Source organism: Rhipicephalus sanguineus, chromosome 10, assembly GCF_013339695.2.
Source record: "Rhipicephalus sanguineus isolate Rsan-2018 chromosome 10, BIME_Rsan_1.4, whole genome shotgun sequence".
In the NCBI taxonomy this organism is placed as follows: domain Eukaryota; kingdom Metazoa; phylum Arthropoda; class Arachnida; order Ixodida; family Ixodidae; genus Rhipicephalus; species Rhipicephalus sanguineus.
In genome coordinates, this window is record NC_051185.1 from 123322987 (window position 1) to 123340832 (window position 17846).

The 17846-nt window shown below is 45.5% G+C and overlaps 1 protein-coding gene across 3 annotated transcripts in view; it reads right to left on the reverse strand.

Moving 5' to 3' along the window:
• The window catches only part of LOC119372419 (mitogen-activated protein kinase 14), a 120381-nt gene that overhangs the window by 79675 nt on the left and 22860 nt on the right, over positions 1–17846 (reverse strand). For all 3 annotated transcript variants that reach the window (XM_037642897.2, XM_049420261.1, XM_037642899.2), the window contains exons 3-4: positions 16449–16527; positions 4458–4631 (exon numbers count right to left, since the gene is read on the reverse strand). In XM_037642897.2, coding sequence (XP_037498825.1) covers positions 4458–4631; positions 16449–16527 — 253 coding nt within the window. The remainder of the gene's footprint in view (positions 1–4457; positions 4632–16448; positions 16528–17846) is intronic.

Genomic DNA, 17846 nt, shown 5'->3' on the forward strand with positions numbered 1-17846 from the left:
TGCTTGCGAAGCTCTAGAGCACGCACTGCGCATGCGCATCCTTGTTTACCTGCCGGCCTGATCGTTCGCTCGCTTCAAGTGCGCGCGCACCAGAACGCCAGAGAAAGTGCAAGGTGTCGCTACTGCAGTCACCGCGGAAGCCCCGAGTGATTTGCCTAAAAGAAAACTTTTTCTACTTGGTGAAAACTTCGTCCTGGTCTGGACAAATTTTTCGTCAGCTTTCAAGATTTTTCTTCTTCATTTTTTAACCCATGTGGGTTTTTCTTGTAGGTTCGTGCTACAAACCGGTCTATGCCAAGTTTTTTTCTTTTATAGCGCATGTGAACGGGCGCATGATAGTTGCACTGAGCACCACAAAAAAAAAAATTGCAGCATGCATGAGTACTGCGAATGGAAGCTGCTTATATGTCTTATCACAGATGTCGATTTGAGACAAACTGACGCAAAGCGTATTTTCCACGCTGCGGAGCGTCTGGGAACAAAGCGCAGAGTGCAGCGCGCACCGAGCACTGCCAGTACAAGTTACATATTTTCATCGCGATATCACCGCTCGGTGCTTCCGCGGCGACTGCAGAAGCGGCACCTTGCGATTACTCTGGCTTTCCGGCGCGCGAGCACTTGAAGCGAGCGAACGAGCAGGCCGGCAGGTAAACAAGGATGCGCGTGCGCAGTGTGCGCTCTAGAGCTTCGCAAGCAGCCGTGAGAAGGTGCCTCGGTGCTGTCTGCCACGCGCTCCCGTGGTCCGCAAAATTTTGACCGCCACTGTACATTGTCCTCTGAGGGGACCATAGACTTAACATACCAAGTTTCAAAAAATTTAATTGAGCCAATGTAGCTGAAATACAAAAAATACACTTGGAAATTCATGACGTCACGTGCGAAGATTTTAGCACAAAATTTATAAATGAAACTCTGGCCTTGATTTCCTCCTCTATAATTAAATATATCATATTAAAATTAAGGACATTAGAGTTCTCAAAGTACAAATGATCAATCTAAGCTGGTTTATTGTTTCATCCTGTGTCCCTTTAAAAATCTGTTAATGTGTTGTTTTTCCTTGTTTGTTAGTCATGTACAGTACTCACGGATTCAAACAGGACAATTTAGGGCTGAGTAACGCTCATACTTTCATTTCCACTGTCTTCAGTCCGGATCATATTGGCGTAATTTCGACTCGAACGCGTGGCTCAGAGCCAACATTATCTTTAGAGACCAGATTCGTTGCGACATGACGTGGTTACACTGAGCAATTTCAGATACTAGTCGTTATACTCAAAAATTTGATGTTACGTTTGAATCCGTGAGTACTGTACATCACATCGTTCACTGGGTGTATGACATGTCAGTGGAGTCGCGGAATACTAAACCAGTTAGCACTCATGCCTTGTCCTCCCTTCCTTTGTTTCCTCTTACTCAGTTTGAGTTGCACTAAACATTCAGAACGTCAAGCTTGTGAGAGTTGCTTTTGGATGAAGTTCCAGACGATTGGTGCCAAAGTGAGCAATGGCTCTGGGGTGGAGGACACTAAAGATAGTTGGCAGGTGAAGTTTGCACGAATGAACTCTGGGACGTTAAGACCAGCGAAGCGCAATCGTCTCTGATGGCAAGGATCAATAAGGAGTCGTCATATGCTGGGGAATGTCTGGTGCAAAAACGTGGCCTGTGCAATTCAGTCTTCAATGTAGCTCATTCTCAGCAACCTGTTGTGACAAAGTACACAAGCGTTGTTCGACACAAAGCATTCGCGCTGATGGCTGACTGAAAACCTGAGTTTGAAGACGGGCCATGTGGTACGGTCGACTTAAAAACATAGTTTGGCAAGGTCCAAGAGATAAAATGCAATGTTTGCCAAACATGTGCCATCGTCCCACCTGCTATGGCCACTTGCTTGCTCATATGAGGAGTCTTCAATGACCACGTAATCTGCAGCGGTGAGGATAGGGAAATCCTGTTGATGCAACACACCGATACACACACCAGTGTGAGCGGCACCAATGTGGAAGCTGGAAGAGGCACGCTCGCGTCATCAGGCATGATGGCGAGTGCGACTTGGAAGTTTCAGGGTGAACGAAATCCAGCGGCCTCCACCACTTGCTCAGAACAGGAGATGTGGGCAAACAGCGCCAAGCAGCAATCACGAGCTCATGCTGGTGGCGAACAGACACTGCTTTTCTTCACTACTACGTAACACTTTACCGTATTGCCACGCCCGCTTCTTGCTTTATTTTGATGTACAGTAATACCTCGTTAACTCGAACTCGCATATCTCGAAAAATCGGCTAAGTCGAAGTTTTCCGCGGTACCGAACAATTTCCCATAGGTGCAATGTATTTATTGCCCTTTATCTCGAAGTATTTCCGTGCCCACTTTCGGTTATCTCGAAATCTCGACTGATAATGGAACCGAAACTTCGCCGCCGAACCGTTTCACAAAATACTAGCGGCAAAATGTCATACGTTTCACAAGGTTCGCGCGAGGCTGCCGCGTTTACGACGAAGTGGACACTGTTCCCGAAAGTAAAGTCGGAACCTAGCGGCATACCAACTTTGTCGAGCAACCCTGTGTCACGTCATGTGACGCTATAGACGTGCACATAAGCAGGCCCTGCAAAATAGCTCGGGTCGTACACGTTTTGTTTACCGTCAGCATAGAGTTTCCTATGACCGTCAGAGATGCGATTTCAGCATTTTATTTACGCAAGGCACGTCGCGCGGATTTTTTCGTCGGCCGTGCGATGTGGTGATGATAACGCCACCAAAGCAAAGCAAGTCGCTGATGCTGCAAAGAAAGGTAGCCCTAATCAAAGAAACGGATTCGAGGCTCGAAGTTTCCGGACGTCAAAACGGCGCTGAATGTGTGGCATCGTGCGAGAGGAGCCCCTTCCAGTCACATCGACATATAAGGCCGATTCTCTGGACTTAGCGGTAGGCTAAACTGACCTAGCCTGCAACATCGGCTGGTTTGACCATTTTCTTAAGCCAAACAACGTGGCGTCACGCACAGTGATCGCGGCAGCGTCGACGCAGCTACTCGAGGGGTGACGACATCCGCCGAAACAAGAAACATGCTTCGCTTGATGCGAAATAAATTTGAGTGCAGCGGCGCGGATGATCGGCACATGCGATGTGTTAAGCAACTCGAGAAAGCTTTGCTAGGTGCAAGTCTTACTGAGAGGCAGACCAGCCTTAGTCGGTCTCTCTGCACTAAATAAAAAGGCAGTGCCGAAAAACACAGCTGGTTAATAGCGCTGGTATGTCATTATTTTTCTTCAAAACCTTTACAAAGAGCCAGTTTGGCGCTCCTGTTAAGAAACTGGTCAGTAGGGATAACGTTTGTAGATAGAACTGAACTTCTCAATGGAATTTGCCCAACTTTGCTTATCTCGAAAATCTGCTTATCTCGAAATTATTTATGGTTTTTACTACTTCGAGTTAACGAGGTATTACTGTATTCGGGTTTGACCAGCAAGGACGGTTAGCAATGCTCGACGCTGACCGCGCCGCAGTGTTCGAGAAGCTTCCCGATTGTAGTAGATCACTTTGTTAAGATTGCACGCAGGACGCGAATGGTCTAGATTATTCCAGAGCTTGCGTGACCACCAGTGATAACACTGGAAAGTTCGATGCGTGATGTATAAAAGACGGCGCGTCCCAGCCATGAGAAGTTTTATCGACAGCCGTCGCCCTGTTCGCCGCTATCAGTGTACAGCGTGTATTGCTGTAGTATGAGTTTTCATTTCCCGGCCACAAGTTCGGCCAAATAAACAGTTTCATCATGAACACGCCGACTGCTGTCTTCGTTGGCGTCACGACCCCGTGACAGTATATTTCACGCTGCAGGCATCTAGAACTTTCTATTTATGTCAATAAAAAGAGTAAATGAACGATTATTGAGAATTCTCTTGCAATCAAGAAATTAGCCAATACCTGCAGGGCCCACTGGCTTATAATCACAATGTCATTTTCCGACCCAAAATTTAAATCACAATGATGCGCAATAATATTTGGTTCACTTCTTTAGGGAAGCATTACTGGCAATGTCTTTTTTAATTGTTGAAGAAGTTTTTCATGCCTTCTTTAGGACTGGCAAGTATCGTAAAAGTATAGAAAGCTGGGCAAATTGGTACAAATACAACTTCCCAAAATACTGGCAAGTAGCCTTTAATAATACCTAACTGTGCATGCAGCTACCAATTTTTGTGGCAAGTTATCTCAACACAACACTTTTTACTGACAGTGCGTTATTAAGGCTTTTAGTTCAACTCCACAGCTCACACCTGTCGGCTTTTGTGCACACAAAATGGTGAATAGCGACCACACGCTCACAGCCATTGCTACTTAGCTGAAACAACCTCGTGATTGGGCACTAAGTTTGGTTTAGCGTCTTGCACACAATCTGTGCCGTTGGAGAAGAGAAAAAAAACGCTGCATGCATCTATATGGAAGCAGAGCACTCACGTTTCCACTCGTGTACACTGAGGTCACGATCCTCAAAGGACTGATCACAGGGCTCAGCGGATGGCTCGTCAGATGGGTCTGCCAGGCTGGCTAAGTATGGGTGGGCCAGAGCCTCAGTGGCAGTGGGGCGCTTGTCCGCGTCCAGTTCCAGCATGCGCTCCAGCAGGTCAATGGCTGCGCAACAACTCAATTACTCGACAGTACAACGAACAGTTTTGTCATCTGCGCATAAAAAGCTATACGAGAAAAAAAAACTCTTCCTAATAAATCCCATTGACAGGAGCATGGGGCACACAGTCTTGTTGCTCCATTAAGTTCAATGTTATGCAAAAATGGTCAGCCCCACAAAGATTTTTGAGGACATTCCATTCCAGGCAAGAAAAAAGGACTGCATAGCCAATTGCAAGGTCAAGTAATCAGTATGACTTAGGTGATATATTGTAATATGTGTGGTGATAGCGCCTATGCCGTGTGTCATGTGTCTGCGTTATCTGGCGCTGTTGCCCTGATGTCTGAAACGTTGTCTGTCCGTGACGTCACTTGTCACGAGTGTTTTCTATATAGGTATGCTGCTGGCATGAAATAAAGGTTGTTGTTGTTATTGTGCTCGCCATTGGAGTGGGGCTCAGTTCCTTCCTGCCGGCAGCCTGGCTGCGCTCGGCATTCTGCAAGGGCCGAACACCACAATATGTTGGTTCTTTTTATTTTTTGAACAGGCATACATTCAAAGTTACCAGAAAATTTTCTCAAAAAGGCAGAAGTTTAGGAGAAAATAGAAGCTTGAAGACATGAAAAATTCTTGAACACGAGGTGTCACTGGAGCCACTGTTTTCACAAGTGGACTTGTCTTCTTCAAGCCTTGAAGAAGACAAGTCCGCAAGTCAGCTCCAGCGACACTCCGTGTTCAGAAATTTTTCATCTTCAGGTATTCTACAAGACGACCCGCTGTGTCACAGCGCGAGTCTCCCCATAAGATGCTATGCGCATTAAGATCGCCTATGATAGTGTGAGGCTCAGGAAGCTGGTTAACAATTCCTCACCAGATAGTTAGGTGGTATATCAAATTGCAAGCAACTTATTGAATAAAACTGCATGGACTGCAACCACCTCGTAAGGCATTTGGGGAACAATATATAATGGCAAAAAACCAACTCATCCACTATTACTACCCCACCTCCCGACGAAGCAAACGCTTCCCCACAGTCTTTCTTACAGACAGCATAACGCTGAAGGAAATTCATTTGTTTTGAGTTTAAATGTGTCTCCTGGACACAGAACACCTTCAGCTGGTAGTAGCATAATAGCTTGCTTGCATCGCCTAGAATGCAAATTAGGCCCCCGGTATTCCAGTACATTATTTGGGTCCACATGTTAGCAAAAGGTAGAGGTGTTCTATGTGTGACAGTAGTTCAATCATTACGCTCAAGGTCCTTGTCCTGATTTCCTGCTTTTTTTTTGCGTTCTGGAGAACCACACCACTGTTTCAGCACCAAAAGCACTGAAGTAGTGTCCATTGCCTCCTGGGAGGCAGTGGACGCCCACGCGTGCAGACTGGTAACTAGAGTATCAGGCTTCACCTGGTGAGACGAGGCCTTGAGACCCGACATGCCTGGAGTCGCCAGGATCTGGAATAGATTTAACTATTGCCACCATTGGGGCAGGCGCTGCAGCCGACGTCTTGCTCTGCGCAGGCCGGCCAAGTAACGGATTTTTGCACGCTGCATTTGTCATGCCTTGAAATGCTCAACATCTCTTCCCTAAAAAGAGATATTTTCCATACAGCACAAACCGTGAGTATGCTGGGTGCTCAGTACCGCAGTTAACACAGTGAGCTGCAGCTTCACAGTTGTCTAAAATGTGGCCTTTGGAAGCACACATGGCACAAGCAGACCGTCCTTTACAAATGTGGGAGCTGTGGCCGTACCTCTGCCACCTAAAACATGGGTGGCCGAGCTGTTAGTTTTGTGAAACCTGTTTCTATCACCTCTGGCAGTTCACTTGACCCAAGTGTCAGTACTGCATATGTGCTTGGTTGGTGTTTCTGTGTTGTCCCTCCTTATATTTATTCTTCATACGTTGACGACGTTTTGTCCGTTCCAGTCATCAAGTTATTCAGACTCAATGAGGTTCAAGAGATCTTCATCTGAAACCACACCACGAATGGTATTCATGGATCGATGTGGAGTGATTGTGACAGGGATGTTGCCGAAGGACCTAGGTTTGGGAAAATTTTTATACTGTTTGCTGTCTCGCAGTTCAAGCAGCAGATTGTCACTGGCAATTTCAGATGCCTTCTATCCTGGTCCTAGCTAATCAGTCAGGCTTTTCCCTACCAAAAAGGGGGATATCATTCTTCCTATCTCATCTGAATCTTCTCTGAGGATGACGTGGTATTTGGGGAACGGTTCATGAGTCTTTGCAAAGATATTGACTGCTGCTTCGATCCGTACCCTATTGAGGCTACGATCAGGTTTTATAGAACAAAAAAAAGAATCAATATAGCACGCGCATTTTGCTTCGGCAGCGACGCCATTCACCTACCACTGAGTTCAACAAGGAGACGTGGCAGGAAATGTTACGCAAATCCTGCCAATGCCAGCTGCACACCACCACTATTCCCTAATGTGGTGAACCAAGACTGGCCATCCATAAAAGGTAACCCTAGCCGCCAGGAAACATAGAAGTAAAAAGAAGATATGAGAAGACAGGAATAATTCAAAGCTGGAGAGGAGGACTGGGAAAGGCAACTGCCGATTTCCTCCGGGCAGGTCAATGCGGAAGTGCAGTCTATGTGAAGCTGGAGCCAAAGGGGTCTGCTGCCTCCACTGGAGGGGTCTTAAGGTCCAATCACCTGGCGTCAGCTCAACCCCCAGGATTCCCTTTTCCCCGGAGACGGTAAAGCCATGCACGGCTAGGCGTGGGTCGAAACCCCCCCTCCCTTTGCTTGGTTCTGTGGTGACGCCACTGACCAAATGTCTGCAGAAGCAGATGCCCCTGCGGTGGTTGCCCTCAAAATAAAATAACTTCGAGGTGATGGACGCCATTCATATTTCACAAAAAAAAATTTATGCATACCAAGCACTCAAACAAAGGGCACATCTTGAGCTTGATATTTGATGTCAGTCATCCTTTAACAGAAGTCGACATGATAGGAAGCCCATGATTTCAATTCAAGTATATGCCCTTTGGACTCAAGACCGCGGCAGCCATGTTCACAAAGCTGATGAAGAGAGTTCTGCATGGTCTTAATAAATTGGAGCATTATATTGATGACATTCTTGTGGCTACAAACACACGGAGCACCTGGAAACATTGGAAAAGCTCTTTCGAAGATTACAGGAGGCCAGATTGACAATTAAGCCAAACAAATGTGAATTTGGGTTTGAAGTGGTGACTTTCCTTGGGCACAAGTTGGGCTTGGGTCACATCACCACAAAAGAAGACATCCTCGAGAAAATCCAAGCAGCAAGGCCACCGAAGACCAAAAAAGAAGTACAGTTTTTCTTGGGTTGACAGGATTTTACATGTCAAAATGTACTTTTGGGCTAGTTGGTTCATAATTGTAGTAGAACAGCGCCGGCGAAAACAACAGACCAGACGAGGAGAAGGACACGTAACACAAGCGCCTTGTGTGAGGTGTCCTTCTCCTCGTCTGGTCTGTTGCTTTCGCCGGCGCTGTTCTACTACAGGATTTTACAGTTCCACATTACGCTGAGATAGTTGACCCTATAGTGGAACTGCCGAAGAAAGGCACCAGCAATACAGTTAAATGAACGAAAGCGCAAGAGGATGCATTTAAGACACTCAAGCGGTGCATCCCTTACAAAAATGGATTTAGACAGTCTATAGAGTGTCTGTAGACTTCTTGTAGTCGAGTTCGCCTTTATGTAGATTTAGTATTTTGCCTAAAGAAAATCTTTTGACAATCTATAGACAAAAGTTTATAAATGCGTGTCATCTTTTGTCTAATTGCGTTCTATAGATTGTCTATAAACAAAAGTTTTAAAAAGCGTATGGTTCTTTTTTTTCTATTGTTAGTCTATATACAATCTATAGACAAAAGTTAAGTTGATGAAGTTTGTGTTTTGTCTAATCCCAGTGTATAGATTGTCTATATACAAAGGTTGATAAATTGATGTTATTTCCTATTGTCAAATCCCAGTCTATAGACTGTCTAAAGACAGAAGCTAAAGTGGAGTTATTTAATTTCTTGCTGAAAATAAGGTTTTTCATTGAAATTTTATCAGACGTGTGTACTTTATGCAATTTTGCTACCTTTTTGTTTATATAACATCTAAGCATGCACTCCTTATTGCCCCATTGGGCCCTAGCTGTAAGGTATGTTAAAAAAGAACTAAGGGGGCTCATTAATTAAATGAACCACAATGTGAAATTGAGCAGGATTGCGTTTTTGTATATCTCATTAACACATTCTGGCGCACATGGCACATATATATTTCCCCTCGTAACTCGCATGCTCACATTAGTGCTGAAGATGTTTCCACTAAGTATGTCGCACTCTATGGCTCACCGACTGGATGTACTGCAAGGACTGCGTGGTTCTTTCCGCCTTCGTTGCTACAATGCAAAGGGCAATGTATTTCGTCGAACACTGGAAATCGCAGCTTTGAAGCGGGACGATGGGCAAACAGTGAACAGAGTACAACAGCTCTTTTTCAAGACACAAATAGCAGGGCCCACTGCAGTGCTTTCATTTTTGTTACTATTCAATATACAGTATTTCGCCATTCTTTTCATATACGAAGCACTGTGCCCAGAAACCAATTTTGTTAAAAATATTTTGCGAATTAGCTGTGGCCCTTTCGCTAGCTCATTATATTTGTTCATTTTCACGACATTTTCAGAAGGTAATATGTTAATTAAGATGTTCTTCAACAAATATGCATTTTTCTGTTTTCTTTACGACGATGTGCAATGTAATATTAAATCGTGTTTCAGTAAGCGATTTCAAATTGATAATGTGTGTATGCACTTGCTTACATCTCCCGCTTAGAATATATTAATTTAAATTAACAGGGAACATCAATAAGAAAGAACTTGCAACTGAATCGCCCTAAGGGCGAGGCATCGATGGTGACACTGGCTCGGTGCAAATTTCAAAGAGATATCACTCGGCACTGCAGACACTTGCTGTCAAAGGCTCAAGTTTTCCACATGCTTGTGATCATACACACAGACACGGCCGTGAGGGCAACAGCTGTTACAGATAGTAGTAAAAACGGACCGTTTGTTACATATCCTGTACACGAATGGTCCACGAACGGTATGTTTAAACAGCAAGCACTGGAAATACAATTGAAGAATCGCTCAGAAGCGGCCTCCCCACTAAGAAGTTGCTTTTTCGTTTAGGCACTGCCGTGAAGGCCAAACCCCATATACGCGAAAATGCACGCGACAGCGACGAGCGACGCGACGTAGATCGTCTTCGCGCAAGCGGTCGCTTCGATGGGCAAACCCCATTCACGCGACGCCCTCGGCGAGCAATCTCCACTGTTGCTGGCATGAGGGCGTTCACTCGTACCAAAAGTGGCCCGTTCTCAGCGGTATGCAATGTAAAATACGATGTTTTGTTGCATAATGGTACATAAAATGTTTATCATTGTCTTGCAGCATTTTTTTCGATCCCGTCACTGCTGCTACGTGCTGCCAAGCCGCGTCACAGACGGCGCGGGTCCCAGCGTTGGCGTTCAACAACGTCAACATTGCGCTCGTCGCCGTTGGTCATGTTGATGAACGTTGTTGTTGATGTGCGTCGATAAGAAAGTGGCGGCAATCAGCAATACGTCACTGATGCATCTTATTCCGGTGTTTTGCTATTGGCTGCTTGAGCACAGCACTTCCGGGCGACGAGCGACGGACATGCGACGGTTTTCCAAATCTGAAAAACCGAGCGATCGCGCGAAATCGACCACGCAACACGTCGCGCGAACGACTTCTTTCGTCGCTCATAGCATCGCTCGTCGCTGTCGGGGGGGGGGGGGCAGTGATTCTTGATAATAATAAAAAAACAGGAAGTGAAGAAAATTGAGAGCCCCGCAATTGTCTATCTCAGGGGTGACACCACAGCAGTAGCTCTCAGGGGGATGGGATAAGGAGGGATTAAAAGAGTAAAAGGAAAGAGTAGGAGTGGGGGATCCTGTCAGCGAAGTTCATGGACGGGGCACGATGAGCAGGTGCACGAAGACATCACGGAAAGGCGAGCCTTAATCGGTGAGAGGTGCTCGGCTGGCTGACGTGGGAACCGTCACGGCACGACGATCGGCCAGAGGCACGGACATCACAGAGAGTCGAAACTCAATCCGAGAGAGGTGCTGGGCGTAGCGGACGATGCAACCGTTCGCAGCGGCACGACGATCGGCGAGAGGCCGAGTAAACTCGGCATCGCGGACGACGCGGCCACCACGCATGAAATCCACCGAGAGAATCGCGCTGTCGCGTGAATTTTTGCGCATATGGGGTTTCGCCTTGAATCGTGAAGGCGCGCGAGCGAACACGATAAGGAAGGGGAGAAAAGCGAGAACCGGTGCGGCAAACGAACGGAAGAGGGCGCGCAGCTGCAACTCAGTTTCAAATCGCTCGCTGAGCGAGAGCCAATCAGTTCAAACCAGGGGGCGCGCAGGCGCACTGACGTTACGTTTAAGCCGTTCAGGCAGTTGACGCATTTGAGGGTCGTTGTGAAAGAACTTCTTGCAGCGCAGTGTGTAATGCCGAAATAAGTTTGTTGCGCGCATGTATTTTTACCACGTTGATTAATATTACGTGCCGGTATCGTCGCTGGAAGTCGTGGAATGGACACGTACTTACACCGCGTGTCGGGACGGACGCATCATTGTTTGACATGGAATCGTTGACGGCCATGTGTTGTAGCCCCAACGAGCGCGAAGCTTTGAACAAGATCACAAGCGCGCGCCTTTTGACGAGACTGTCGCCACAGCGAATATCGCTCTTCGGTGAGTTCAAGAACGTTGCCAAATCGCGTGACTGTGCATGACAACTTTGTGTAGGTAAGATTGCCCGAGCGGCGAGCTGCCATAATAGAGATGGTGTGCAAGAGGAAGTGTTTGATACGAAAGTATGCCTTGTACTAGTGTCTCTGCCTTCTGTGGTGTTCGTTATACGCTTCCGCGGAGCCGTTGCCGTGTGCGTCGATTAGAGCTAAAAACAGCCTGAAGAATATGCGTTGCATTGCGCGATGCTATGCTTGTGTTATGCAGGCCTTGTGTTGTTTTGCCCTTCTTCCTTGACTGTATGCAATGCGGCATCCTTGCATGAAATGACGTGCACATGCCTTGTCACTATAAAATTGAGTCTGCTTTTAAACATTACTGGTCGCCCCGTACCCTTTCTGTGGTGGAAATGCAACAGACATTATCGTTCAATAAGCATAGTTACCCGCCACGGTGGTCTAAATATATAGTTGTTAAGGTGCTCGACTGCTGACCCACAGGTCGCGGAGATCGAATCCCGGCCGCGGCGGTCGCTTTGCTTGAGGGCTCGCGAAGTGCTTGAGGCCCGTGTTCTTAGATTTAGGTGCCCGTATAAAGAACCCCGGGTGGTCAAAATTTCTGGAGCCCTTCACTACGGCGTCGCTCATAATCGTGGTTTTTGGATGTTAAACCCCATCAATTATTGTTATAAGCATGGTTATAGTTAACTAACGTGCAAATCAACTTTATAAAAGTAGACGGGTGTGCAGATAGAGAGACACATGTACACACACGGCGCGGTCATGCATACGCCATGCTGCTCAGAGGCTATGTGTTTGTAGCTGCGTCGCCGTCTACGGTGCCGCGATCGTTTTTGCAAAGAATGTACGTAATTGTTCTATATTAAATATTTTAGTCTGTCTGTCGCAGATTGTAGCTCTTGGGTGTGTACAGACACAACCAAATCAATCGATTAGCCAAGGGAAAGCATAGCGGACTTTAATTGTTGGCTTTAACTGTAGTGTAGTAATAATGGCCTAAATTGAAATGGAATAAAGTGAACGGAAAATCGCCCTTTGTGTTGATGGTATCTAAACGCCCGATGCTCAGCCGATTGAGCTACGACGGAAAGCGCTTCGCCGTACGTTTTGCTGGGCATTTATGTATGTGTAGTCCCTTGGAGTGTTAGCCAGTGCCACTCGTACTCAAGGCGGTGAGTGTGGAACACTCTTCTTTGCCAGAGTTTGTCACGTGGCACGCGATCTTTTCCATGAGGCGGCAGCTGACCGATAAAACCTCGCATGCGAACTTGAGGCATAAGTCAGCCGGGGCAAGGACTTCGCGGTGAATGAAAGAAAAAAAGGGGATTTTTGGAGGGCCTCGTTTCTTTTTTATACACAACCAAAACGATCGAAAAGATCCCCTTCTTTCGTAGATTCAGCGAGGGCGTCGCCCCGGTAGACTTAAAGCATCAAGTTAGCATGCGAGGGTTTATTGGTCAGCTGCATGTGGTGTTAAGACCCCGCCGCGGTGGTCTAGTGGTTATGGCGCTCGACTGCTGATCTGAAGGTCGCGGGATCGAATCTCGGCCGCGGCGGCTGCATTTTCGATGGAGGCGAAAATGTTTGAGGCCCGTGTACTTAGATTTAGGTGCACGTTAAAGAATCCCAGGAGGTCCAAATTTCCGGAGCCGTCCAGTACGGCGTCTCTCATAATCATATCGTGGTTTTGGGAGGTTAAACCCCAGATATTATTATTATTACGTGGTGCTAAGATCAAGTGCCACGTGATGCCCTCTGTCGAAAATGAATGTTCCAAACTCGCCACCTGGGCTACGTGCGGTGCTGGCTGAGACTCCTAGGGATAACAAATACATAAGTACCCAACGAAGTAAACGGGGAAGCGCCAGACGTGTAACTAGAAGGTTGTGGATTCAGATCCCACCGACGGAAAGGGTGAGTTTTCGTCCACTGTAATCAATTTCAACGTACGCCATTATTACTACACTACAATTAAAGGGACACTAAAGAGAAACAATGTATCGGTTTAGATCGATAAATTGGGCTCTGAGAACTCTAATGTCGTTAATTTCGCCACAATAGGTTTATTAACAGAGGAGAAAACCAACGTCAAAGTTTCATTTTTAAATTTCGCGCCGAAATCTTCCCGCGTGACGTCACTGATTTCAAAGTGTATTTATCTTATTTTGACGCCATTTGCTCAATAAAATTACCCCAAACTTGGTATGTCGAGTTTCTGGCCCCCTCAGAGGACAATGTACTTCATTTTTACCGATTAGGAACTACGTAGTCCCTAGTAGGCGCCGTCAGAACATGTAACGTCACGGCGAATGGTGTGGAAACTTCAAGGTGGCGTCGCCACCTACATTTTGTTTTTGCGTATTTTCGTGCTTACTAAGCATCTTCTCGCAGCAAGCGTGGTGGTTTTGGTATCGTGAAAGAGTAATTTACTAATATGAGAAAAATCGTTTTGCTCTTCAGTGACCCTTTAAAGACGACAATTAATGTCCGCTATGCTTTCCCTGGCTTAATTGTCTGTTCGATTAATTTGGTTGTGTCTAACAAAGAAACGAGGCCCTCGAAAAAATTTCCATTCGCTCGTTCATTAGGTTTGTACACGAGGCTCACTGTAAGGCAATTCATTTGTCTGAAACACGTTTTGAACTGGTAGTAACATTGAGTACACACATACAACTACAAACTTAATTCATACGAAGTTGCACAGCACGTATATGTGAATTATCGTTGGTGGATGTGAGCTTCAGTTCAATTAAACTTGTTAAGCGAGTGCATGCTCTCCTTGTTGCTGTATCTGTGTGAGAAAAACTGGGGCAAATATTGGTCCTGCCACTCCATATTTTCATTGTTTGATGAACCATAAATTGTCTGTATAGTAAAAGTTCTTTTGACGGAGAAGTAGCTTCGTTACATTGTATGCAAAAATGGGTCTGCATTTGTTTTTCGCGCATGCTTTGTCGTAAGTTTTTATATTTTTGTATCCTTTTCTGATTAAAGCTCTGTTGTAAGTCAGCGCTTGTGCTTGTCATTCTTTTCTGTGTGCTTTGCCTCGTTTTCTTTTCCAGAATTTATTGGGATAAATTTATACATCACTAATCTACAGGAACTGCCTCTAGGCAATCTGTAGACCACAGTATATTTGTGAGGTAATAAGTCCGTAGACACTCTATATACTGGGTCATAGGAATAGCCTATGGATAATCTACAGACATTTGTCTGTGGATATTTTATAGACAAAAGTAAACCAAAGTAGATTTATATGAGCCTATAGACTTTTGTTTATAGACATTCTGCAGACATCGGTTTAAACACATGAATTTTTATCAATCTACAGACCTTCTATAGCCAATCTATAGACTTAGACTTTCTTGTAGACTGGTCTATAAAAACGAGTGCAGCCACTATTCCATAGACTGTCTATAGACCAGTCTAAAGAATTCAGCTATAGAACGTCAATTGATTTTATAGACAGATGTCTACAAACTTTATATGGACTATCTAAACATATTTTTGTAAGGGATGGCTGAACCTCCTACTCTGTTAGCACCCAACCTAGAACAAGAGTTTGTTTTGCACACTGATGCGTTCGAAAAAGCGCTGGGGGCTGTTCTGCTGCAGGAAAAAGGCAATATGCTACATCCAGTGTTCTATGCAAGCAAGCGCTTGATTGAGCGAGAAAGGCATTACTCGGTGGTTGAAAAGCAATGCCTAGCTCTGGTTTGTGCTGTGAAACGATTTCACATTTACCTTTATAGGAGGCATTTCAAAGAGCAAACCGATCATCAGCCACTCGAGTATTTAAGCAAAGCCAAGCAACTAATGCGCAAGTGATGCGATGGAGTCTTGCGTTACAAGAATATAGCTTTCATGTCGAGTATGTGAAAGGAAAAGAGAACGTGGGTGCTGATTTTTTGAGCAGGACTCCATAAAGACAATGGGCGAAAGGTCTATCGTTGTTGTTGTTGTAGTGATTGCTTTGATTGTAACTATAGGGTGCAATGATATCATATTATTATATGAACTTTGAACTGTCCAACGACACATGTGATGCGATGTTTAGTGAAATAGCTGTGATGTGTGTTGAGTGATTAGTGATAGTGGTGTGATGCGAGAGCGCCGGTGAAGTGCATCAAGAGAATGTGTATATGACACACATTGACGACGGAAGGCCCTGGGACATCAGGAACAGTTTTTCATGCCGAAAAACTCTTCAAAAGGAGGGTGTATCATGAGTATGTCGACTTCTGGAAGAAGAGGAAGAAGAAATGAGAGAAAGACGGATATCAAACGAAGAAATATAGAATAAAGAAAGAAGAAGACCGTACATTGAAAGAGAATTGAAAAAAGAGTGCAAAGAAGAAGAGGGAGAAGAACGGGCACGAGAGGCGACGTGGCCGGCAAGGAAGAGGAGAGAAGGCAGAGCGCGCTTGGAACGGGAAGAGGAGCGGACGAGCGGTGGTGGTGGCAAGGCATTCACCTAAGGTCTGCCAGCAGAGCTCCTGGAAAAAGTGTCCCAGCCTTCGCAGCAACGCACTGTGACCCGGGAGGCGTGACCAGGACAGCGACCAGCTCGCACCAGCGAAACCCCTCTCCTGAGTACACGCAGATGTTCTGCGGCTATGCTCCGTGGGTCGCGCACCAGACGATGAGCAGTACAGCCGCTGCAAGTACATGACGCGGCGGTGACCGGCAGCTACGGGTACCCAACGGTGCAGCAGACGGTCGTGCTCCGGTGAAGCAACACACTTTGCGGACACGACAAGTCGTCATCTCAGTACCGGAGCCACCACGTCAAGGCCATCAATTAGTGATGAAACTGTAAATATTTTCTTAGTTTTGGGATAGTCTGGGATCCTTGCTTATATAGTCAGGGTTTGTTTTCACTACTTCTTGTATATATAGTTTGTTTCGGTCATAAAGAATTTTTCGTTATCCTCGGTGTTCCTGTGTTGTGTTTAGCCATCTAGAGACCATGACATGGGCACATAATCAAGTAGCGTGCTCACCTTTCTCGTTGGCACCCTGGAACACCTCAGCAAAGCCTTTTTTCTTCATAACAGGCAGGCTCCGAATGTAGTTCCTGGCCTGGGAGTGTGCACAAACCATGGTTGCTGTTTCACACCACTCATTACAGCATGCACATAAGACAGGGCTCGTAAATGAAGCTTTAAATACCTGAATACACTTATTTACCACATATATTTTGAATTGTCAAGTTAAAAGCTAACATCTTAGAAAAAATAAAAACCTAAATCAATAGTGAAGCTGCCCATTTTCCACAGGAAAAGCCTTAGCAAGCATATTGTTAAGTGGTTATGACGGTAAAGAAAGTGAACGCAGCCAGTAAAGATGAAGCATTTAAGGGGCGAACTTGTGCCCAGTAAAAGACGTAACACTGAAAGTGCAGCGAAAGCAGCAAGCAAAAGCGTCGGTCATCCACAATCTGATTGCTGGTGGAACGCATCATCTTTTATGCATGAATGATAGAAAATTCCAGTGTCATCAGTCGGGCTCACGTTAACTCCAGAATAAACTTGGCTTTTCGTGTCACGTATATGCTCTTATCAAAATATTCTAAAACACTCAAGAAGTATTTTCAAACATTGCGGCAGGGCCTGCGCCAAGCGATGGTAACAGCTTTTGTAGGTGAAACCCAATCACATCGAAAATAAAGGAATAAGCGCACGTGGCAATACTGTCATGTGGTAGTGACAGCCGTCAGTGGCTTCAAAACGAAACTCTTTATTTGGGCGAGCTTGTACCCGGAAAATGAGAAGTCATTGTACTAGCAATACGCGCTGTACACTGATAGCGGAGAACAGAGCATCGGCCGTCAGTTAATCTGATATGCGATAAGGCACGCCGGCATTTATACATGCAGCATCGAAGGTTCTAGCGTTATCACTGGCACTTGTGAAAGCTCTCAAATAAACTTGACTATTCGTGTTCTGCGCATAATCTTAACAGAACGATCTCAAACGATCCCGAAGCTTCCCAAGCATTGCAACACGGTCTGCGCCAACTGTTGTTAACAGCTTTTGTGAGTGATACCCAAATGCACAAAAATAAAGCAAGAAACGCGCGTGGCGATATTGTGAGCTTAGAAATCGATGACATACATCAACAGTGCTAAACACCCAGCCAAAAGGCAATTACCATCACTTGGAAGAAAATATGAGAAGCATGCAGCATTCTTGTGGCATGTTCTGCAATGTCAGGTTAACACTACAACTCTAGTTAAGCTACACTAGGATAACTACTTGACGAATCAGCAGGTGTTAAATAAGATAGCATCATTAGCCTTAGTGAGGTTTGGAAAGCATATACAGTAACTGGTGACATGCTCCTACATCCAGCTATGATGATGAAGTAGAACCATTCTACGAGAACGCTGAATTAGCAAC